The sequence below is a fragment of the Trichechus manatus genome, unplaced genomic scaffold (assembly GCF_000243295.1).
Source record: "Trichechus manatus latirostris isolate Lorelei unplaced genomic scaffold, TriManLat1.0 scaffold00027, whole genome shotgun sequence".
In the NCBI taxonomy this organism is placed as follows: Eukaryota; Metazoa; Chordata; class Mammalia; order Sirenia; family Trichechidae; genus Trichechus; species Trichechus manatus.
The window spans coordinates 5,051,983-5,076,099 of NW_004443963.1; the positions used below are offsets into that span (position 1 = coordinate 5,051,983).

The 24,117-nt window shown below is 42.6% G+C and overlaps 2 protein-coding genes across 2 annotated transcripts in view; both read right to left on the reverse strand.

Moving 5' to 3' along the window:
* NT5DC3 (5'-nucleotidase domain containing 3) overlaps nt 1-13,303 on the reverse strand; it is a 79,760-nt gene extending 66,457 nt beyond the window's left edge. Inside the window, exon 1 of the mRNA XM_004373770.1 lies at nt 13,069-13,303. Within this exon, the coding sequence (XP_004373827.1) occupies nt 13,069-13,264 (196 nt within the window). The 5' untranslated portion in view covers nt 13,265-13,303. The remainder of the gene's footprint in view (nt 1-13,068) is intronic.
* Nucleotides 13,304-15,681: 2,378 nt separating this feature from the next.
* The window catches only part of LOC101360049 (putative tetratricopeptide repeat protein 41), an 88,603-nt gene continuing 80,167 nt past the window's right edge, over nt 15,682-24,117 (reverse strand). Inside the window, exons 14-15 of the mRNA XM_004374012.1 lie at nt 16,417-16,546; nt 15,682-16,327 (exon numbers count right to left, since the gene is read on the reverse strand). Coding sequence (XP_004374069.1) covers nt 15,682-16,327; nt 16,417-16,546 — 776 coding nt within the window. The remainder of the gene's footprint in view (nt 16,328-16,416; nt 16,547-24,117) is intronic.

Sequence of the window (24,117 nt, forward strand, 5' to 3'; positions counted from 1 at the left end):
CCAAGAATACGATCAAAGAGAAGAGCCAAAATACACTTGAAAATACTTGAAGTTGAACTTTTTGGTAATACAAAGCATAATCCCAGAGAAATTAAAATGGCATTTTTTGTTGATCTAATCAAATCAATTATGTTTTTAGTTTTTAGTATACGCCCTAGAGTATACTAGGGCATCAAGCTGTTCTCCTAGAATAAGGAAAACACTGATCTGAAGGGCCCAAAGAAGAAAAGGAAGGAAAACAAAAAAGAGTGGAGAAAGAGACAACTTTTTTCTAGAGAATTTTGGAGGTTACAAAAAACACGGAGAAAGCCTCAAAAAAAAACAGTGGATTCCAACTTTTGGTCACCCCATGTGTGTCACAGTAGAACTATGCTCTGAAGGGTTTTCAATGTCTGATTTTTCAGAAGTAAATCACCAGGTCTTTCTTCTGAAGTGCCTCTAGGTAGACTCAAACTGCCAACCTTCCAGTTAATAGGAAATTGCTTACCTGTTTATGCCACCCAGGACTCCTTAGAAAACCTCCACTTCGCCCCATATGCCACCAAGCTGTCTGTGAATTTCCCCAGCACTCAATGGACCAATAAGTTACTCAAGTGACTAATGCTGTGGCACTGTGCCCAGACCTCACACAATGTTCACCCCAACCTTGGAAGTAAGGCACTAGTTACATGATCATCCCCACTTCTATCTCAATGTTATTTGATATGGTTATGTTCACTCAACAATCCTTTCTGCCAATAATTAGTCACAGTAAGGGAAATAGAGCTGAGTAGAAAGTGTGACTTTGAAGGCCTAGGTGAGATACAGAGAACTCAGAAGCGTGTGCTACTATATAATTACATTAGACTTTAGAGATTTAAATCCAACTATTTTACCCACAGGAGCCCTGGTGGCACAATGTTCAAGCGCTTGGCTGCTAACTGAAAGGTTGGTGATTCAAACCCACCCAGCAAATCCACGAGGGGAAGACCTGGCCATCCACTCTCGTAAAGGTTACATCCTAGGAAACTCTATGGGGCAGTTCTACTGTCACACGGGGTTGCGATGAATCAAAAATCGACTCAACAGCACTTAACATTTTTACCCAGAAACTGTTTTCCCCAATATCCATTAAGATACAAATCACTTTCACTTCTGCAATAGTCCAATGACAGCTGGCAGGGTGAAATCAAGTGCCCACGGTATCCTTCTTTTCACAATTAAGGAGACCATCATCTATGGGGTTATCTGCCCAGCACACCCCAACCCTTATACAAGGACTGATCCTCCCCTACCTCTAAATACATGGCTATTGCAGGAATTCCATGTTCTTACGGGACCCGTCCTGCCCCTTCAGCCACAATTGTAGGTCCAGGGAGATGACCTTTCTGCCTCACACAGGGCCACTCCTAGTGTCTCACCTCCCAGAAATAGCTGATTGTCCTGGGGTGTGTACCTGCCTCAAGCCAGACTAAAGGGAGCCCTTCCCGTCTTTCTTTGTTTTTATTTTACAATGTTACTGAGGTTTAATTGTTGTGTAATAAACTACACATATTTAAAGTGGGCAATTTGATGAGGTTTGACATGTTACCTATGAAACCATCACAGTGAAGATAATAAGCATATCTATCACACCCAACCATTTCCTCAGAGCCCTTTGAATTCCACCCCCTTCCTATTCCTGCCCATCCCCAGGCAACCACTGGTCTGCCTTTGGTCAGATTAGTTTGTTTTTCCAAGAATTTTATATAAATGGGATCATACAGCAAGTACTCTTTTTGTAAATTGGTTCTCCTACTTAGAAAACTCACAGGAATTTTTCAAATAAGCATTTATTGCACACCTACTATGTGCCAGACACATTATGTACAACAGAATGAAACATTGCTCAGTCCTGCACCATCTTCATGACTGCTGGTATGCTTGAGCCCACTGTCCCGGTCACTGTGTATTCTGAGTGCCTTCCAACCTAGGGGGCTCATCTGCCAGCACTCTTTTAGACAATATTCTATTGTAACCCATATGGTTTTTACTCGCTAATTTTCAGAAGTAGGTTGTCAGGCTTTTCTTTTTAGTCTGGAAGCTTCGCTGAAACCTGTCCACTATGGGTGACCCTGCTGGCATTGCATAGCTTCTAGTATCACAGCAACACACAAGCCCCCACATTCTGACAAACTGACAGAAGGGTGGTGGACTGGGATTATAAAGCCCAATAAGGCACGGGCTCAGCCATGAGCAAGATCACCGTCACCAGAAGACCAATAAACATCACACCGCCAGAATATGAGGAACTTAACAATGGAATCTCATAGGAACGGCTGGGCATGCCCCGAGAGAAGGAGCCAATTCAAAAGTTATTTTTATTGCATCTATTAACCTAAGGAGAAACTTTAATTTTTCCATTAATTTATATATTTTGCACCAACATCATCTTCAGGGAAAAGCAATCCATGACAAACAGAATTACTCATCTGTATAATTAATAATGCATATGACATTTATTCTACTCCCACCAAGAGTTAAAATTATACCTGTTATTGCTCTGTAAGTAATACCTGTAATTCTGACTATCCCTTAGAAATCTATCATACTTCCTAAAGTTCCAAAAATAAAACTACATGCAACTACACTCAAATTTAAACTATATATAATAGGGACTAATGGCCCATGAGAACCACAGCCTCTTCTAGCCTGAGACCAGAAGAACTAGATGGTGCCCAGCTACCACTACCAATCGTGCTAACCAGGGACGCAATACAAGGTCCCAGTTAGAATGGGAGGAAAATGTAGAACAAAACTAAAATTCCTGAAAAAGGCCAGACTTACTAGACCAATAAAGACTAGAGGAATCCCTAAAACTATCACCCTAAGAGACTCTTTGAACTTGGAACTGAAGCCACTCCCAGTGGTCACCTTTCATTAAAATAAGAGATTTGCTTATATAAAATAAACAGTGTCACCTATGAATACTGTGCTGCCTTAAATCAATCAACTGTATGAGGCCAAATGGTCAACATTTACCCTAAAACAAAGATGAGAAGCTAAGGAGAGGGCAGGGGAGGAAGCCAGATGAAAGGAAACAGAACAAAAAGAATGGAAATAAGGGGAATGTTGATACATTGTAAAAAATGTAACCAATGTCATGGAATAAGCTGTATAAAAATTGTTAAATGGGAGCCTAACTTGCAACGTAAACTTTCACCTAAAACACAATAAAAAATAGAAGAAAAAAAAAACATATATAATAATGGTTAATAACCATCTAATCTTGAGTGATTTAATTTTTAAAAAATTTAACTACTCGAAAGAAAAGTACATTTTGCTTCAAGAGGAAAAAATAACCATATTTAGCCATATTACAAGTTCAAATACTAGGCAAACTATCAAGAATCCTTAATGAAAGCACAGAGGAGGTAGAAGAGAAAGAAATATCAGTGCCTTCCATGTGCCCTGCACCGTGCACTTTTCATCTATCATCTCAACCTCACAAGAGTTCCATGCGGCAAATACTACCATCTCCAATTGACAGATGAGAAGAAGGAGGCTGAGATGTAACATAACTGACCCAAGGTCACACAGCTATAAAACAATACGTTGTTGTTGCTGTTAGCAACCAGCAAGTCGGCCCCGACTCTTGGCGACCCTATGCAAAACAGGACAAAACGCTGCCCGGTCCTGTGCCATTCCCATGATCCATTACAGATCAGACCGTTGTGATCCACCGGGTTTTTTTGACTGGTTTCCAGAAGTGGATCACCAGGCTTTTCTTCCTAATCCATCTTAGTCTCGAAGCTCCACTGAAACCTGTTCAGCATCACAGCAACACGCAAGCCTTCAATGATAGACGGGAGCTGGCTGCACATGAAATGCATTGGCCGGTGTCAACAATAAACTCAGAACACCATTAACAGATAGTTACGCAGGTTTAATAGACAATTTAAAGTTGGGCAGCATGTCATTAACGAGTAAATCAATGCTCCAATTCATTTTTTCAGGGTGGGTCGCTGTGAGTCGGAATCAACTTGATAGCAATGGTTTTTTCGGGTTTTTTTTTTTTTAATGTATAATTAAAAACCCTGGTGAAGCGGTGGTTAAATGCTCAATTGCTAACTGAAAAGTTGGCAGTTTGAACCCACCAGCTGCTACACGAGAGAAAAATGAGGCAGTCTGCTCCCGTAAAGATTTACAGCCTTGGAAACCCCATGGGGCAGCTCTACTCTGTCCTATAGGGTCCCTATGAGCCAGAATCAACTCAACTGCAATAGGTATACATAATTTCATCAGGAACTTTGAATAACAAAATTTTAATTGGTTGACGACTGTGTCAGAATATATAAATCTTACAAGAGACCAGTATGTGCTCCAACACTGTAAAGAATAGAAAAACAGAAATCTTGCTAAAACAAGCACAAGATCAATGAGCCATGATTGGAAGAACTCTGAAGTCTTAGAAACAGGACATGTTCATTAATCTTTGATTGTTTTCTGAAAGAACAAGTTTCAAGCATTTCAGTGAGCCTGATCACTTAGATACGATTATGTGAAACTAGACAAGCTGCTTCTAAAGGTGAATTACAGCTTAAGGCATAACCATAAGCTTTAAAAATTTTATATAATCGACCCTTGCTCTAGCTAATAGTATTTCTTTTCAATAGCATTTCAAGATCTGTCTGATATTAATACTTAACAGCTTTCTGGTAATGTTTAGATGTGTGTTGCCAAGTAGCACCCGTTTGTTATTATAACCATTTTATGCACCTCAAATTTTTAATATAATAGGCTTTACGGGGGTTGGTTTGTAACTACAGGTCGTACATAAATCAGACATCTGTAACCCAGGGACCGCCTATATCTGTTATAAACAGGATCCAACAGGATTATTTTATATCTGATCTGACAATGTCTTTTAATCTGTGAATTTATCCTGACTTCTGATATATTTGCAATTATTCCCACCATCTTATTTTACGCTGTTCCCTGCTTTTTCTGTGTCTCCTTTACCTCTACTCCTGCCCTCTTCTGAATTGATTTCTACATTGTCAATGTTTAGATTTACTCACACGTCTACCGATTTCTTTGTTCTCCATTTCTTCATGCATCTTAGGCCTCCCTTTGGAGATCATCTTCTTTCTCCCTGATACACATACCTCTTTTAGTAAGTGTGATGGTTAAGGTTGTGTGTCATCTTGGCTGGGCCATGATTCTCAGTGATTTGGCAGTTATGATGTAGTCTGGCAGTCATATAATGATGTAATCACCTCCATGATGATATCTGATGTAATGGGATCCCGTCCATGATGGGATCTGCTGTGAATAGCCAATCAGTTAAAAGGGAGTTTCCTTGGGGGGTGTTGCCTGCATCCAATATAGGTGGACTTTCTGGCAAGCTCAAGGGCTTTTGCTGGCTGTGGATCGTGCAGCTGGCTTCTGTTCATCTGACCTCCGGTTCTTGGGACTTGAACTAGCAGCTTACTTGCTGTCTTACCTGCTGATCTTGGTAAGGCCCACGGACTTGGGGCTTTCCAGCCTCTACAATCGTGTGAGTCATTTCCTTGATACAAATCTCTCTATATATATTTATATGCTGCACTAGTTTTGCTTCTCTAGAGAACCCAGACTAAGACAGTAAGACTTCAGTTTTGTCTAAAAATGTCTTACACATACATCCTAGTGAGGCCTCAGTTTTGTCTAAAAATGTCTTTACCCTCGTTCTTAAATGATAATTTAGCTGGGTATATAATTCTAAGTTGACAGTTGTTTTCTCTCAGGACTTTGAAGTGATTCTGCAATCTTCAAGTTTCTACTACCACTGCTGAAAGTCTGCTGTCCTTTGTAGTAGTAATGACGATATTAATAACAACAGCAGCCATGAAAGTTGGATGAACCCTTGAAACCATTGCCCTGAGATAATCTTTAAACCTTAAACCATAAATATCCCCTGAAGCCTTCTTAAAACCAAAGAGTAGTTTAGCTTAACTAGTAAAACATGTCTGCCTTGAGTATTATGTGCTTTTAAGTACTATCTATATGATTCAAACCCACCAAGCAGCTCCATGGAAGAAAAGCCTGGCAAACTGCTTCTGTAAAAATTACAGCCAAGAAAACCCTATGGACGAGTAGTTCTACTTTATAACACATGGGATCACCACGAGTTGGAATTGACTTGATGGTTAACAGATTTTTGGTTTTGTTTTGTTTTTTTTGGTGTTGGATTTTTATAAGTAGGTAGAAAAATGCACTATACCTAACATCCTTCCTCCTGGACTTTCATAAGCATTGTAAAGGCTCTGATTCACGAGCTCTGAAGCTAGCTCTGAAAAGTCTAGCTATAAAGAAGCCTCTTTAGCATATTTTACACAATTTTTAACCACACAACTCAGAACACACTCAGAGAAACATTGATCTAATATTAAAATATCTAACCTGCTGCATTATCTCTAACCTGCTGCATTTCCATAAGAGAAAGGTTTGTGTCTTATGCTTATTCTATACACGCTGTCGTGGACTGAATTGTGTCCCCCAGAAATATGTGTTGTAAATCCTAACTTCGATGACTGTGGTTATAATCCCATTTGCGAATGGGTTGTCTTCGTTATGTTAATGAGGCAGGATTCATGTAGGGTGTGTTTTGAGTTAATCTCTTTTGAGATACAAAGAGATTAAACTAAGCCAAAAGAAGCACAGATGGGGAAAGATAGATGCCATACCACATGAAGACTGCCAAGAAGCCAAGGAACAAGGAACTTCCCCCAGAGCTAACAGAGAAAGAAAGCTTTCCCCTAGAGCTGGTGCCCTGAACTCAGACTTCTAGCCTCCTAAACTGTAAGAAAATAAACTGCTGTTTGTTAAAGCCACCCACCTGTGGTATTTCTGCTATAGCAGCACTAGATAACTAAGACACACACTAAGCTTGTATCATTGTGCTACACACCAAAACCAAAAACCAAATACATTGCCGTGGAGTCAATTCTGACTCACAGCAACCCTACAGGACAGAGTAGAACTGCCCCCATAGGGTTTTCAAGGAGCATCTGGTAGATTTGAACTGCCGACCTTCTGGTTAACAGCCAAGCTCTTAAAATACACAATTTTTGACTGATTATTAAATGCTCTGAACCAAGAGCTTTGAATAAATCCTTCAACAACCTATAAAAGCTTCTAACACTTCACACTAATCCTCATACTTTTTCCATGACTTAATATACTCCATAGCCCAGTCAACTAGCAAAATCTTCTAAGTACGCCAGGCTCTGATATATCTAAAGGTAAAAAAAAAATTTCCACTAGGCAATCCAAATGTATGGCTGGAGCAGCCCATCTTGGAGAAGTAGGAAGCCTTCTATCGTGTACCTCACAGGGCAGACTAATTATCTAGCAAGCATGCAGGGAAGGTCAGGGATACAACTCAAGGAACATGTGTACAACATACAGTATTAACAGGAAATAACAGACCACACACAAATCTGGTTGTCATGGATTAAACTGTGTTCCCCAAAAATACCTGTCAACTTGGCTAGGCCATGATTCCCAGTATTGTGTGATTGTTCACCATTTCGTCATCTAATGTGATTTTGCTATGTGTTATAAATCCTACCTCTATGATGATAACGAGGCAGGATTAGAGGTAGTTATGTTAATGAGTCAGGACTCAATCTACAAGATTAGGTTTTATCTTGAGTCAATCTCTTTTGAGATACACGAGAGAGATGCAGAGAGATAGTGGGACCTCATTACCACCAACCAAGAAGAGCCAGAAGCGTGTGTCCTTTGGACCTGGCGTCCCTGAGCTGAGAAGCTCCTAGACCTGGAGAATACTGATGACAAAGATCTTCCCCCAGAGCCAGCAGAGAGAGAAAGGCTTCCCCTGGAGCTGGCACCCTGAATTCGGACTTCTAGCTTTTTAAACTGCGAGAGAATAAATTTTTCTTTGTTAAAGCTATCCACTTGTGGTATTTCTGTTACAGAAGCACTAGATAATCAAGACTATAGTCCTCTCTTTAAATTACAATCACACAAGGGTTTCTTAGGGTTCACATCCTAGGGCAGGGTTTCTCAGTCTTGGCACTGTTGACATTTACTGAGAGTTAATTCTTTGTTTTAGAGTCTGTCCTGTGCACTGTAGGCTGTTTAGCAACATCCCTGGCCTCTAGCCACTAGATGCCAAAATAATCCCTCCTCCCTAGCTGTGATGCTCAAAAATGTCTCCAGACAATGCCAGCTGTTCCCTGGGACACAAAAATCACCCTCCACCCACACCGAGAACACTTTTCCAGGGGAAAACTACAGTGTCTAACTGTAGGGACAGTCTACAAAATATGTGGCCAATATCCCTAAAAACTGCCAAGCCCATCAAAAACAAGGAAAGTCTGAAAAACCGTCATAGCCAAGAGGAGTCTAAGCAGACAGGATGACTAAATGCAATGTGGCATCCTGGATGGGAACCTAGAACAGAAAAGGAACATTAGGTAAAAAAATAAGGAACTCTGAATAAAGTATGTTGTTGTTCTTTTTAAGTGCCATCAAGTCGATTTCAACTTATAATGACCCCATGTAACAGGGCAGAACTGCTCCATAGGGTTTTCTTTGCTGTAATCTTTATGGGAGCAGATCACCAGGTCTTTCTCCCATGGAGCAGCTGGGTAGGTACAAACTGCCAACCTTTCAGTTAGCGCTTAACTGTTGCACCATACAGACTTTGTTAATTAAAAAAAAAAAAAACTAAACCAGTTGCCTTTAAGTCAACTTCAACTTATGGCAACCTCATATGCGTAAGAGTAGAACTATGCTCCGCAAAGTTTCCAAATGCTGCTTTTTCGGAAATAGATCACCAGGAAGGAGCCCTGGTGACACAATGGTTAAGCGCTGAGCTGCTAACCAAAAGGTGAGCCATTCAAACCCATCAGTGGCTCCTAGAGAGAAAAGACCTGACGATCTGCTTTTGTAAAGATTTACAGCTTAGGAAACCATATGGGGCAGTTCTACTCTGTCCTATAGGGTCACTATGAATTGGAATCGACTCGACGGCAAATAACAAGAAGAACAACAAGATCACCAGGCCTTTCTTCCAAGGAGCCTCTGGGTGGGCTCAAACCTCCAACCTTTAGGCTAGCAGCCAAGCACGTTAACTGTACCACTCTGGGACTCCTTAGTTAACAACAATGTAACAATATTGATTCATTAATTGTGACAAATGTACCACAGTAATATAAGAGGTCAGTAACAATGAAAATTGTATCAGGGGGTTACAGAAACTAACTTTGTAATTTTTCTACAAACCTGGAACTGTTCTAAAAAATAAAGTTTATAAAATAATGAAATGAAACCAAATAATAATTTTTTTAAAAAAAAGGTAGGAGAGAACGGGTAGAATAAAGAACAAAAACCCTCTCTCGCCTGTGCAGGCTTCATTCTGTGAGCTCCTTTAAAGGGAAGATACTTGAACAAACTGTTTGCATTAAGGCAAGAGATCAAATGGGCAACAGAAATAATGAGGAAGTTAAGAAAACAAAATTTTGTCCTCTTGTAAACTGAAAAAAAAAGAGAGAGAAAAGATAGATATGTTTTTATATAAATAAGAATATAAGTGTTTCTTCTTCTGACCTCTCATTTCTACAAGTCACAGCTTAAGTGTCAGGCTTGGCGGGGCTCTTCCTGCCTCCCCAGAGCAGTTATCTTCTCTGATGTCAGAGTCCCTGGGCTTGTTGTTTATCTCCCCCAAGCTGGACTTTCACTTACCTGTTTTTCAGTCTCCCCATACATGCAACACTGGTACAATGTGGCATGGACAGGCGCTCGGCCACCATGGGCCCCTCCTTCTCAGACTCACCTATCTGTGAATCAACAGCCTGTACGCCCACTTCCAGGTGCTCAATAAATGCTTGCGGAATGAACTCAGATTGGACACATACATCGAGACACACTTCAGTTAAACAGGGTAGGGGTGATGCAGAGGGCAGTGATGGTTCAGGGTAGAATTTTCACCTTCCATGCAGGAGACCCAGGCTCAATTCCCAGCCAACGCACTTCACGCACCACCACCATCCGTGTGCCAGTAGAGGCTTGCATGTTGCTATGATGCTGAACAGGTTTCAGCAGAGCTTTCAGACTAAGACAGACTAGGAAGAAAGGCCTGGTGATCTACTGCTGCAAATCAGCCAATGAAAATCCTACGGATCATAATGGTCCAGTCTCATCGCGCATGGGCCCCCGTGAGTTGGGGGCCAAGTGAACCGCAGCTAACAACAACAACAGGGCTGCTGCAGCCCCAGATGGAACAAAGGAGGAACCAGCTGCTAGGAAAGTCAGATTAAAGTCCTTCTGTTCTCATGGGTGAGAGGAAGGGGGCACAACAAGTTGGTCGGATTCACAGAGACCTCATGCACGAAGGATCAAAACGTTTCTGGTTCTGCACCGTCCCCGTGACTGGTTGTGGATCGGACCACTGTGATCCACAGGGTTTCCACTACCTGATTTTCAGAAGGCCTGTCTTCCTAATCTGTCTTATTCGGGAGACATTATTTAGTCCAGTGGCTTCGCCCTAAAAGAGGGAGAAACCAAAGCCTAGAGAGATCAGATGACTTGTTCAAAGCCCCACAACTAGTTGTGGCACTGCCTCAGGCAAAGGAGACCTAGACACTATACCTAAATAAATCCACCTCCACCTCTTCTAAGTGTGTGCCTAAGGCTGACAGTTACTCAATAGCTACTATCTATTCTGCATCTGCTAGGTACCAAGCCTGCTCTAAAAATCCTCACAGGTTATCCCCACCTTGCAGAAACTGAGCTGAGAGAGAGAGTCACTCACTGCCAAGGTCACAGAGCTAATAAACCTCAAAATTCCCCCGGGGCTCTCATACCCCAAAGCTCATACTCTGGTCAGATGCAGATCTTTATCACCCAACCCTTCAGCTGTCTCACCTGCCGGGCACTGTTCTCAACACTTTTCATGGATTAACTCATTCCTCACCACAACCTCATAATGTCAGTACTACCAGCATCCCCAGGGTCTTAAACAGCCTGCAGATGGCAAATCTCATCCATAAAATCAGAATCTTACCTATAGTATCTTATAAAACTGAATATGCAATTACCATATGACCCAGTGACTGCACTCCTGGGCATTTATCCCAGATAAGTGAAAACACGTTTACATGAAACCTGTCCACAAATAGTTACAGCAGCTTTAATTGTAATAGCCCAAAACTGGAAGCCACTCAGATGTCCATGGTACACACAAACCATGGAACACTACTCAGCAGTAAAAAGTAACAGACTATGGCAACACACAACAAATTGTATAAATCTACAGGGGATTATGCTCAGGGGAGGAAAAAAAAGCCAAATCCAAAAGTTTACACGCTGTCTATTTAACATTTATATAACATATAAAAGTTATATTTCTATAACACTTTTGAAATAACAAATTTTAGGAATGGAGATCAGATTAGGGGTTGCCAAGGATGAGGGGCAAAGGAGAGAGGGAGCGGGAGGAACGTAGGTGTGGCTATAAAAGCACAATATGGGGGATCACTGAGGTGATGGAAATGTTCTGTATCTTGACGGTGGTGGTGGACATGTGAAACTACACGTGATAAAATTGTATAGAACTAAATACACACACACACACAAACACACTAGTACAAGCAAAACTGGAAAACTCAGAACAGAATCTGTGCATTGTATCAAAGTCAGTACACGGGTTGTGATACTGTACTATTGTTTTGCAAAAGGATACCATGGTGGGGGGGGGACCGGGTAAAGGGTATATAAACGATCTCTCTGTACTATTCCTTACAACTGCAAGTAAATATACAATTTTCTCAATAAAAAATTCAATTAAAAAAAAAATTGCCTGCCTGAAAACTGGGTTAGATGCTCTTCTAAATTTCTTTCATCTCTTTAAGATCTGCAATCCCAAATATTTCCAAAGCCATTGTCCTTCCTCTTATACCATACAACCACTTCAATAACCGATGCAAAACTAAACCCTTAGCAAAGGGAAACTCAGAAAATACGCCACTATGCCACAGAATTCTACATCGCTAGCTACTTTTAGTTTCCTCAGAAAAATTACTCCAATTGATGAAAATAAACGTTTTGCTTTCTTTCACTACAACGGACTTCTGGCCGAAAGATGAAAAATGTCATCCTTCAACATGTCTCTCCCATCAAATATTCTGTCCCTATGTCTACATGCCACATCCATCCCAAAAAACTCAATGCGAGAAATCTGAACTGTAAATCTTCCCTGAAAGCAGCACCTAGAGATTACCACCGCTGGCCTTGGCCACCAGCTTCCAAGCGGTCGTTCAGCTGGACTAGCAGGCTGTGCAATGCAGGGGAGAGGTCAGCGAGTTTTACCAGGTTCCTTAAACTTGAGTCTGGCCTTTCCCATCTCTAGAACGAGGATGTGGTACCTCCCTCCTCGACTATCAGACGAATTCAGGGAAATAATTGTGTCTCGCACCAGTATACTAATTCCTCTTTCCATTTCTCCCCGTTATCCTCAGTAACAACCGATCCAAGCTTATTTAATGTCCACCTGGCCAAAAAGCATTCATTCCATGGAATCTCCTTCTCACAGAGATTATAGAGGTAATTCGGAACACTCCCAACCTGGACCCGTTCTATTTCAAACACAACAAACCCAACCCTCCCCACCCATAGCCGCCCGCCTGACTCCTGCTATGTTACCAGTATTATTACTATTAATAACAGTATCTAGCGGCGCGTGGAGGGTCACTGTCTCCAAAGTGATGTCTGTGGAATCCCCAAAGCGCTTCCCATGCGGATTTCTTGCTAAAAATCTCAAAGAATTATGAAATACCTTTCCCGACAGGAGAAAGGTAAGAGTTGCAAAGCTTCTGGAGACGCATTTTTCCGCGTCTCCCGAGTCGCTCTGCAGAGGCAATGCTGCCCGCAGCTTGGGGTGGAGAGAACCGGGTCCCCATTGGGGGCCTTGGAGGTCAGCAGCTGGGCCGGCCCGGGTCCGAGGGTGCCCAGTTGCCCGCTGACAGTGAAGGAGGGGATCCGCCGCCCCAGCCGGCCGGGGAGGGGTCGCCGGGGTGTCGGGGCCGCCGCAGCACTCACCATCCGTTCTTCTCTTCGCCTCCTGGTAGCGCTCCCACAGGTAGCGCTTCGAGTCCGGAGCGGTTCCGGGTGCCGTGCACAAGGGCCGTGCGAAGCCCGCGCGTGGCCGCCCCCGGCCCGCCCTCCTGCAGCCGCCCCGCAGGGCCGCCACCGCCCTAGCCCCGGCCCCACGGGCCGCCACCGCCGCCGTGACCATGCTCTCCGGCACCTCGCTGCCGGTGGCTCAGCCGGGCCGGTGGGCGGCTCCCTGCGTCGGAACACGGGGCGGCGCTGCTCAGCTCTTCGGCTGCCGCGGTGGCGGGGACAGGGTCGGGCTTGTGCGGCGGGGACGGGCGGGGCTGGAGACACGGAGGCAGGATTGGGCAGGGCTGGGCGGTAGCGGCGAGGTTGGGCGGGGCGAGGCAAGGGCCCCGCCAGGAGTTGGCTGCAGGCACTTCCTGACCGCGCGGTGCAGGCTGCTATCGTGCGGTGGCGCGAGGCCGAGGCCACACGGACTGGGATGACTCGTCGCCGGCCTTAGGCCCTGAAGCGCGATTTCGGCGACGTGAGCGGATCTCTGCCGCACTCCTCCCCGCAATCTGCGACCGTGTCCCCTCTGACTGCGACGCCGGGAGGTGACCTCTCTGCAGTCTGGACCTCCCTGGATCGCGGGGGCGAGTCTGGAAAGTTCCCCAACCCCCAGCTTGGATCCATTCGGTCCCGCCCATGCGGGGGCAACTGGGTCAAGGCCGCACATTTGGCCGGGCATGAAATCTGGGGGCCTACCCTGGTCCCTGCGGTTGCTTGAATGCACAGAGATGTCCCTCGCCCATGGCCTCCTATCCCTTCTGTTAAGGAAACTGGGCGGGGGAGGGGAGGGCAAGATTCATTCACTTATCGCTAGTTTGCTGTCTACTTCTACCAGGGGCTGAGCAAAATGGACATGGCCAAGTCCTCAGGAAGCTTCAAATTCAGGGGGCAAGACAGACATTAAACAAAGAATGAATGAATCGTGTACTCCTGATGCCAGCTGTAGTGTCCCAGGCCCTTAAGACCCAAATAAGTTTGGGCACAAGGGAGCTCCTCCGTCGCCAGTTTCCCGCTCCTGCCCACGCTTGCAGACACTGTCCAAGAGTCTTCTCTCAGACCTGCTAGGCTGCACCTGTTCTGTGTCTGTGGTTCCACCAAAACCAAATAAGCAGGCCCACCAACACGCATTTTTGTGTAGACTAACTGAATCAGACTCAGCTCCTGCAGGAAAGCCTAAGAGGCCACCAGAACCCAGCTGAGAATAACGGGACTGCAAGGTAGTATCTGGGTACCCCGTGGTTACTCTTGTACAGGTGGCTGAGTGGAGGCTGGGTGGAGTATGGAATAACTTTCAAAGCGTCCATTCAGCCTGGGAGACTATACTGCCATATGTGAAACAGTGGGGCACAATTTAAGACAACCCAAGGCATTAATATATGCTTAAGTTGTGGGCTAAGCTCCCTGGGTGGCACAAACAGTTTGCACTCAACTGCTTACCTATAAGGTTGGTGGTTCAAACCTACCCAGCAGTACCACAGAAGAAAGGCCTGGAGATCTTCTCCCAAAGATTAAGCCAAAAAATAAAACCTGTTGCCATCAAGTTGATTCCGACTCATGGCGAGCACATGGGATTGCCCTGAGTCCGTAAGATTACAGCCAAGAAAACCCTATGGAGCAGTTCTACTCTGTAACACATGGGGTCCTCATGAGTCAGAATCAAACCAGTGGCTATGGGTTAAATTCTGGGCTGGAGAATTCAGGAGATTTTCATGGAGAAAGGTGGTATCTGTGTTGGAGTGTGACAGATGATAATGACAATCACTATTTATTGAAGACTTGCTATGTTGCACTTGCTATGTGCCATTATCTCATGCAGTCCTCTCAGTAATCATGAAAAGTCTGTCCCATTATTTCTCCCATTTTACAGATAATGAAACTGAGGCTAAGAGAGCATCAGTAATTTTCCTATGGTCACATAGCTGAGCCCATTTTTCCATTTAGAGTCCTAATATAGTATGTAGGATTTAGCTAGGGAACAGGGAAGAAAGTAGCCTATATGTAATTCTTAAATGTTAATGGTTAATGTCTTACAAATCACAGATGTAATAAAAGACAATGAAAATATGATATCAGATACACAGGCTCTGGTACTTTAAACTTACATTATGGTTTTAGTTTATTCCCATTTATATCTTTTTTCTGTTCATGTTTCATAAATTTCTGTGAGCAACTGTAATTTTTTTACAGAGAAAATTAATTCATAAATACAAAATAGATAAACTATAGCAATGTAAAAGTAACACAATTAGAACTTTAATAACATTGCTTCAATATATTTTTAGATGTGGAACCCTGTAAGATCAACGTTGCTTTACCTACCACACCAATGTGAATAATGTAAAAACTGTTCTTTTTAGCTAAAATCAGTTACAATATTCTAAGGGGCTAAAAAATCAAATCCCCAGACCTTGACTATTATCACTCCTAAGTGTTTTAGAAGAAATATCCAATGAAAAATTTCTAAAAAAAGACATGTAGAAAAAACTTAGACACAAAGAGCCTGTGATAATTTTTATATACTTTATTGGTATCCTTTATGGACTTCTACGGTTTTGTTTCAACTTGAGATCTTCTCTGCAAAAAACACCTCTGAGGAGTTAAACTGTAATGTGGGCTGTGAAAAAGCCACTTTTCCGATATGAGCTCAGATATGGAATCCAGTGGGTTGTTTGTGCTAAGAAGCCCCAGCCGTGGATACTGGTAAATTGTGGTGATTTGACCTTTTCCACTCTCACTTGTAGCTGACAGAACCCTTTGCCTTGAAAGCTTTACTACACCATCCATTTTACCCAAAGCTAGAATCTTAGAGGTATAGTCTTTCTTTTCCTTTGCTCTCTCTTTTTCTGGGCCATTCCATAGTTCAACATTATTTTGTGTATTTGGTCTGGTCTTCTCCTCAGCAGAAATGCAAGCAATGGGTCTCAAGATCTTTTTCCCTTTTCCAGAAACACATTTTGATTTATCTAAAATTGGATGAGGTGCCAAGTTCATGCTTTTAGTCTTCTGTAGCTTATCTGATTTCAGGCACATTGCAGAGCTCACTGTATGAGAACCCTGAGCACTGTGGTAAGTTAATTTAAGCAAGTTCTCCTTTAATGAGCCACCATTCCTAGAACCCTCGGAATATTGCTGGTACATGCCTTGAGACCAACCTCTCCTGCCGCGGATCCGCTCAATTTCCCTGAGAAGGCTGAGAAAGATCAAAAGTTATCAAGAAGTTATATATATAGTGTGAATAACCAAAAGCATATTTCTTTTTGAGACGTGAAACAAACTCACTTCAGGATTCCACGGATTGATGAATGAGAAGTTCCCAGGTAGGTTGCCCTTAAATCAAGTGACCTGTACAAATAGCCCACTGCCTCAATCATGAGGTGATGATAAGAGTCACTTAGCAATAATTGACCTGCTGGATATTTGAAAATAAGAATATTAGAATTCTTAAAAATTTCTCCTGGCTTCACACATTGAAAAGAGAAGGATAAAATGTAGTAATAAAAAAAAAGTACATTTACAGATGGTAGCACTGGAATATCCCCTGTTGTAACATTCCTGCTAAAAAATATTTAACCTGAGTTTAATCATGAGGAAACCATCAGATACAAATTGAAGGGCATTTGCTAGTAGGGGGCAGGGGTGAAACTTGACCCTGAACTCTTCAAAAATATCATGAAATTAAAAAGAAGGCTAAGCAAATGTCCTAGACTAAAAGAGACATGGCAACTAAATGCAATGTGAGATCCTCGAATGGATCCTGGGTCAAAAACGAAACATCTATAAAGGAGAATACTGGGATATTTGGGGGGAAATTTGAATATGGACTGTACATTAGATAAAAGTCTTGTGTAATGGTTAAATTCCCTGGGTTTCATAATTGTATTGTGCTGAAGTATTTAGAGATAAAAGTGTCATATCTGCAAATGACTTTCAAATGGTTCAGAAAAATGTGTATGTGTATATACATGAAAGAGAGAGAACATAACTGGCAAAGTGTTATCAGTTGGTGAATACAAGTGAAGGGTATACAGGTGTTCATTACACTATTCTTGAAACTTCTTTGTAGGTTTGAAATTTTTTCAAAATAAAAAATAGAGAAAAAATTGTACCAAGTGCCATTGACAGTAATTTAATTCTCCAAAATCTGTTAAAAGGAAAACTGGTATATTTTACAATCTAATTTGCAAGTGGTATTCATGTATTCATTGTACCCATTTACAAGACTGCTATGAAGCAGCTGAATTTATACCATTGATTATGTAGGTAATATAAGCCTGCTGCTTGTAGGGTATCAATCTGGATATGTGATAAAGAGACTGCTGGGTATGTAAGGGCTAAAAACATTGACAGATGACCCAGCCAGTTCCCCGGTATTAATAATAATAATAGCTAACGTATATGAGTGATTACCATCTGTCAGACCTATGTAATCTTGTAAGGTATAAACTATTGCCCTTGCCTTTTTTAAAAAAAAAATTCATTTATTCTTTTTAATAGGACACACATCCACATGGTTCAAAAATCAAATGTATATAGAAAGGTATAAAGTGAAAAGTGTGTCTCTTGTCTGTTCCCTATCTGCCCAGTCTTAAAGTGTAACCACTGACATCAGTTTCCATTGTATCCTTCCAGAGAATTTTTTTTATTGTTATTGAAAGTATACACAGCAAAACATACCCAATTCAATAATTTCTAAATGTACAATTCAGTGACATTGATTACCTTCTTCAAGTTGTGCAATCATTCTCATCCTCCTTTTCTGAATTGTTCATTCCCCATTGACATAAACCCCTAAGCTTCCTATCTGACTTTTTGAGTTGCTGTTGTCAGTTTGATCCCATATAGACAGTTCTTCAAAAGAGCACACTGTTCAAGGCAAGCATTCTTTACTACAAATAAGCTAATTTACTGTTTGGTTTAAAGAAGACTTCAGGGTTGATTTAAGGATTAAAGATTATCTCAGGGCAACAGTTATGGGGATTCATCCAGCCCCAGTGGCTCCAGAAAGTCTGGATTCTGTGGGAATTTGAAATCTGTTCTACATTTTTACCCCTTTTGATCAGGATTCTTCTATAGAATCTCTGATCAAAATGTTCCATAATGGTAGCCAGGCACCATCCAGTTCTGGTCTCAAGGCAAAGGACACATTTGTTCATGGAGGCAATTAGGCACACATTCTATTTCCTCCTATTCCTGACTCTCCCTCTGCTGCTCCAGATGAATTGAGGTCAGTTGTGCCTTGGATATTAGGCCAGTTACCTGAGATGTTCCATGAAACCATGACCCTAATCCTCCAAACCAAGAAACCGAATCTGAGGTGTATGGTTGTACATTAGCAGTCCTTCCAGAGAATTTTTCATTCGTGTACATGTTACTTGTCTTTTAAAGGTGAGAAAACTAAAAGAGGTTAAGTAACTTGCTCTAGTTCGTGGTACAGCAATCTGGGTCTGTTTCATCCCCAGTCCCATGCCCTTGACTGCTACACTAGGCTGCCTCTTCCCCCACACTGGGTTGTCCTTCCTCTGCATATCAGCTGTGGCTTCTGTTTGCAGAGATGTTCTCTCTGTAGCTCTGCTTCTTTGGGTTGTGGCCCATGTCCCATATTGCCCACAGCTTTTTCTGGAAATCTAATAGGGAGTTTCAGCTGCTGTCTCTGCTTAGCAATCTGTGGCTATTTTTCTTTTTTCTGACTTATTTTCATGACTCCCTGTGATGTCTCCAGTTGCCCCAGTCTAGCTTAGCAGAATGTACTTGTTATTTGGCCTTGCCCTGCTCAGAATGGCCAAGTTGCATTGACCTTAACTATCCTTAAAAGATAAAATAGAGAAAAACAGAGCCAGAATGTCTCATACAGTGGCTAAGCTAGAACATATTATCGGAGATCCTCAGGACTCCAATAACCAGATCATGCAGCTGTGACCATTCATTTTGTCCAAACCCTTCTAAGAGGCTCTGACTTTCTACAGGATTGAAATTTTCACACAGACCAGGCTCTGGTGGCTTTTCCAGCCACTGTTTTGTTTTCTTGCTCCACAGACTCCCTTTTGGCCACAGAACTTGGCTCCTCAAGCCCCCTTATTCTCATGACCCAGCCTGGAACTATACCTGTAGCTTTGACCACGGAATTCTCTTGGACACAATCTGATTCCTTCTTTCTGGCACTGAGCATCGTAATTGCTAGTAAAGGGCATCCTGGCCTAGGCCTCACCCTCCTTCCACCCATCCTTCCTCGGGGCAGATACTAGCTGGCACAGCGGTATCCAGCCTGGTCAGTCCTACCAGCCCAGAGGAGAGGCAAGACTGTGATGGAACAATTTAAGTTGGAGAGGAGTCATTGAACCTCCTCCCACTTCACACCTTTGTTCTAGAAGGGGAAGGAACCTAACAGTTAGCTGCTCACTCAGTAGGTTGTTTTGTATACATTACCTAATTCAATCTTCAGAATAACCCTAGAGGCAAATGTTATTACGCCCATTTGAAAGGTAAGAAAACTGAGACTCAGAATGGTTATGGCCACAAGCCCAGAAATAACAGAACTGGGATTCAAACCCAGGTCCCTGTTACCCAGCAAACACTGACAGCTTCTAGAAGTGGGGATAAAGAGCACTGTTGTGTTGGTTCTTAGGAGATTCTCCATAGAAACACAACTAGAAGGAAACCATCAGTTTATCTTTTCCATTTTGTACCTCTGGACACCACTACCAGTTAACCCGTTGCTGTCGAGTCAATTCCAACTCATAGCGACCCTATAGGACAGGGTAGAACTGCCCCATAGAGTTTCCAAGGAGTGCCTGGTGGATTCGAACTGCCAGCCCTTTGGTTAGCAGCCGTAGTTCTTAACCACTACACCACCTACATTCCAACCTTATTTCCAAGGGAATGTGAATCAGAAGTGGAAGTTCAGGGGGGAAGATCCCACTAACTTCCTTAAAAAATCTATTTTCCTGGTTTCTCCCTTTATTTTCAATGCTTAATGTTAAGGAGCCCTGGTGGCATAATGGAGCCTTGGTGGTGCAGTGGTTAAGCATTCAGCTGCTAACCAAACAGTTGGCAGTTCAAATCCACCAGCCACTCCTTGGAAACCCTACGGGGCAGTTCTACTCTGTCCTGTAGGGTCGCTATGAGTTGGAATCAACTCAACGGCTCAGGGTTGGTGGCGCAATGGTTAAGAGCTCAGCGGCTAACCAAAAGGTCAGCGGTTGGAACCCACTAGCCATTCCTCGGGAGAAAAGACCTGGCAATCTGCTCTTGTAAAGATTACAGCCTAGGAAACTGTACGGGGCAGTTGTACTCTGTCATATAGGGTTGCTATGAGTTGGAATCAACTCAACGGGACACAACAACAATGTTAAAAATATAAAGGAAGTGGTATATTTAGTATTTCCTCCGGAAAAATAAAGCAAGATATTTTATCCAAAGAAAGTTCTCTGCCCTTTTAAGTAGTCTTCTAAAATACAACTTTTTTCTAAATTTTATTCTCCTGAAATTTAAGCCTATCCCACTCACTTCGAATAAAATTTGTTGTCACCTAATAGGATGAGTTTTGCAATGCCAGCCCTGTGAGAGAGCTGTTTATTTCCTCCTGGCCCCACAGCTGCAATTCTAGTGGTTGTCACCAGGCAACGAGTGATATGGTGTTGGCAGAGGTCCTCAAGAAGTTCCCCTGAATGAGTCCCAGACTCTGTTAATGCTGCCCAACAATGATTTTCCCCTCTGCTGGGAGTGAATGAGCTTAAGAAGCAGGAACAATCACAGCCTATATTCCCTGTCTAGAAGACAGGCTGCAAACAGGTATTGAAGGAGGATTATGCAGTTCTAAACGATCTTTGTTGAAAGTTTCTTTTAATAATAATTATACTATGTCTAAAGGTTCTTTGTCAGAAGTCCTTTAGTTTGAGAAATTATGCTTGCTTGCTCATTCTTTCAATAAATGTGTGTGTATCTATAAACTGAGTGAGGGGGCAATGGTGGTTCAGTAGTAGAATTCTTGCTTTCCATGCAGGTAGATCCACGTCCGATTGTCTGCCAATACACCTCTTGCACAGCCACCACCCGTCTGTCAGTGGGGACTTGCATGTTGCTATGATGCTGAACAAGTTTCAGTAGAGCTTCCAGACTAAAGCAAAAGGCTGATGATCTGCTTCCAAAAAATCAGCTAATGAAAACCCTATGGATCACAACGGTCCGATCCCATTGTGCATGGGGTTGCCATGAGTCGGGGGCCAACTAAATAACAGCTAACAACAACAACAATAAACAGATTAGGGAGAAAGCTGTCTATCATTGTCCCGAATAAAATAAGAGGTTGCAATTGGATGTCTTAATGGGCCCTCAATTTCTGCCCTAAAGAAAACAAAAAAAGAGATTTGGGGATACTCCTCACACCATCCCTCTCCATTAAGACTACTGCCCAGGCTGGTTCAAAGGGATCTGGCTGCAGATGACAAGCGGTGCCCTCTGGCGTCGGTACCCAGTACTGCACAAGCTCACTCTGCACTACTTCAGGAGGCTGGTCCTGTGCAGAACCCTATCTTGGGGACCGGGGAACAGAGTGGTTCTCTCCTAAAAGGTTGTTATCCTCACCACTCCACCAAAATTAAAGGTTCCCTGTGACCTCCACAATGCTAAACACAAGGGTCAGCTGTGTCTGGTGGAACCCTCTCCTCTCTCAGCTTCCATGATTTTGCTGATTCGCATTGTTAATATTGAATTTTACCTGAACCCTGTGATACTGGAAAACAGCAATAGTTAAAGAAACTCCCACCCTCTGTGTTAAGGAAAACACTTACTGCAAATAACCACATGGCTAAGAGAAGACTCATGGATGCCCGCTTACCTATGACAAGGCTAGGCCAAGACTCTTCAGTCTCCAAACTCCCATTTCTTGCCTCAAAAATGAGTAACTGAATTGCTCGTCTTCACTGATCAATCAAAAATAAAGCACTTGTGAACCAAACATTGGTTAAGCTTCTCTCCTTCCCCTAAGCCCCTGAACGTTCGCCTACCCTCAACTTGAACTAATATATTACCTCTTTTTTTTCCCCATACAAAAATTTATACACACATTGTTATGTGACTAATTGCTCTCCCCATACTGTGACAGCACACTCCTCCTTTCCAACCGATTCCCCATGTCCATTCAACCAGCTCCTAGCCGTCTCTGCCTTCCCATCTCACCTCTGGACAGAAAGCTGCCCGTTTGAGTCTCTTGTATCTGCTTGAGCGAGGAGGCACACTCCTCCCAAGTATCACTTTATATCCCACAATCCAGTCCAATCCCTGTCTGAAGAGTTGGCCTCAGAAATTGTTTTAGTTCTGGGCTGATAGAGAATCCAGGGGCCATGCTTTCTGGGGTTCCTCCAGTCTCAGTCAGACCATTAAGTCTGGTCTTCTTACTAGAATTTGAGATCTGCACCCCACCTTTCTTCTGCTCCATCCAGGACTCTCTGCTGTGTTCCCTGTCAGGGTGGTCATTGGTGGTAGCCAGGCACCATCTACTTCTTCTGGTCTCAGGCTGATGAAGTCTCTGGTTTATGTGGCCCTTTCTGTCTCTTGGGCTAATATTTTCCTTGTGTCTTTGGTGTTCTTCATTCTCCCTTACTACAGGTAGTTGGGACCAATTGATGCATCTTAGATGGCCGCTTGCAAGCTTTTAAGACCCCAGATGCCACTCACCAAGGTAGGATGCAAAACATTTTCTTAATAAGCTTTGTTATGCCAATTGACCTAGATGTCTCCTGAAAGCATGGTCCCCAGACCCCTACCCCTGCTACTCTGTCCTTCAAAGTGTTTCATTGTATTCAGGAAACTTCTTAGCTTTGGTTTAGTCCAGTTGTGCTGACTTACCCTGTAGTGTGTACTGTCCCTCCCTTCACCTAATTCTTATCTACTATCTAGTTAGTAAATAACCCTCACCCACCCTCCTAACCATCAAAGAATGTTTTCTTCTGTGTTTAAACCTTTCCTTGAGTTCTTATAATAGTGATCTTATACAGTATTTGTCCTTCTAAACTCAGTCAGCATAATGACCTCCAGCTTCCTCCATGTTATAAGATGTTTCACGGCTTCATCATTGTTCTTTATCATGCCGTAGTATTCCATTGTGTGGATATACCATAATTTGTTTATCCATTCATCCATTGATGGGCACCTAGGTTGTTTCCATCTTTTTGCTATTGTGAACAGTGCTGCAGTGAACATGGGCATGCAGATATCTATTTGTGTGATGGCTCTTATTTCTCTAGGATATATTCCAAGGAGAGGGATAGCTGGATCATACGGTACTTCTATTTCTAGCTTTTTAAGGAAGCGCCAAATCGATTTCCAAAGTGGTTGGACCATTTTACATTCCCACCAACAGTATATTAGTATTCCAGTCTCTCCGAAACCTCTCCAGCATTTATTATTTTGTGTTTTTGGATGAATGGTAGCCTTGTTGGGGTGAGATAGCTCATTGTAGTTTTGATCTGCATTTCTCTAATGGCTAATGATCGTGAGCATTTCTTCAGATGTCTGTTAGCCACCTGAATATCTTCTTTGGTGAAGTGCCTGTTCATATCCTTTGCCCATTTTTCAACTGGGTTATTTGTCTTTTTCTTGTTGAGGTTTTGCAGTATCTTGTAGATTTTAGAGATTAGACGTTCATCGGATTTGTTGTAGCCAAAAATTTTTTCCTAGTCTGTAGGTTGTCTTTTTACTCTTTTGGTGAAGTCTTTTGATGAGTATAAGTGTTTGATTTTTAGGAGCTCCCATGTATCTAGTCTCTCTTCTGGTGCTTGTGCATTGTTACTTATGGTCCGTATTGTGTTTATGTCAGGTATTAGGGCTCCTAGCATTGTCCCTATCTTTTCTTCCATGATCTTTATCTTTTTATTTTATATTTAAGTCTTTGATCCATTTTGAGTCAGTTTTTGTGCATGGTGTGAGGTATGGGTCTTGTTTCAGTTGTTTGCAGATGGATATCCAGTTATGCCAGCACCATTT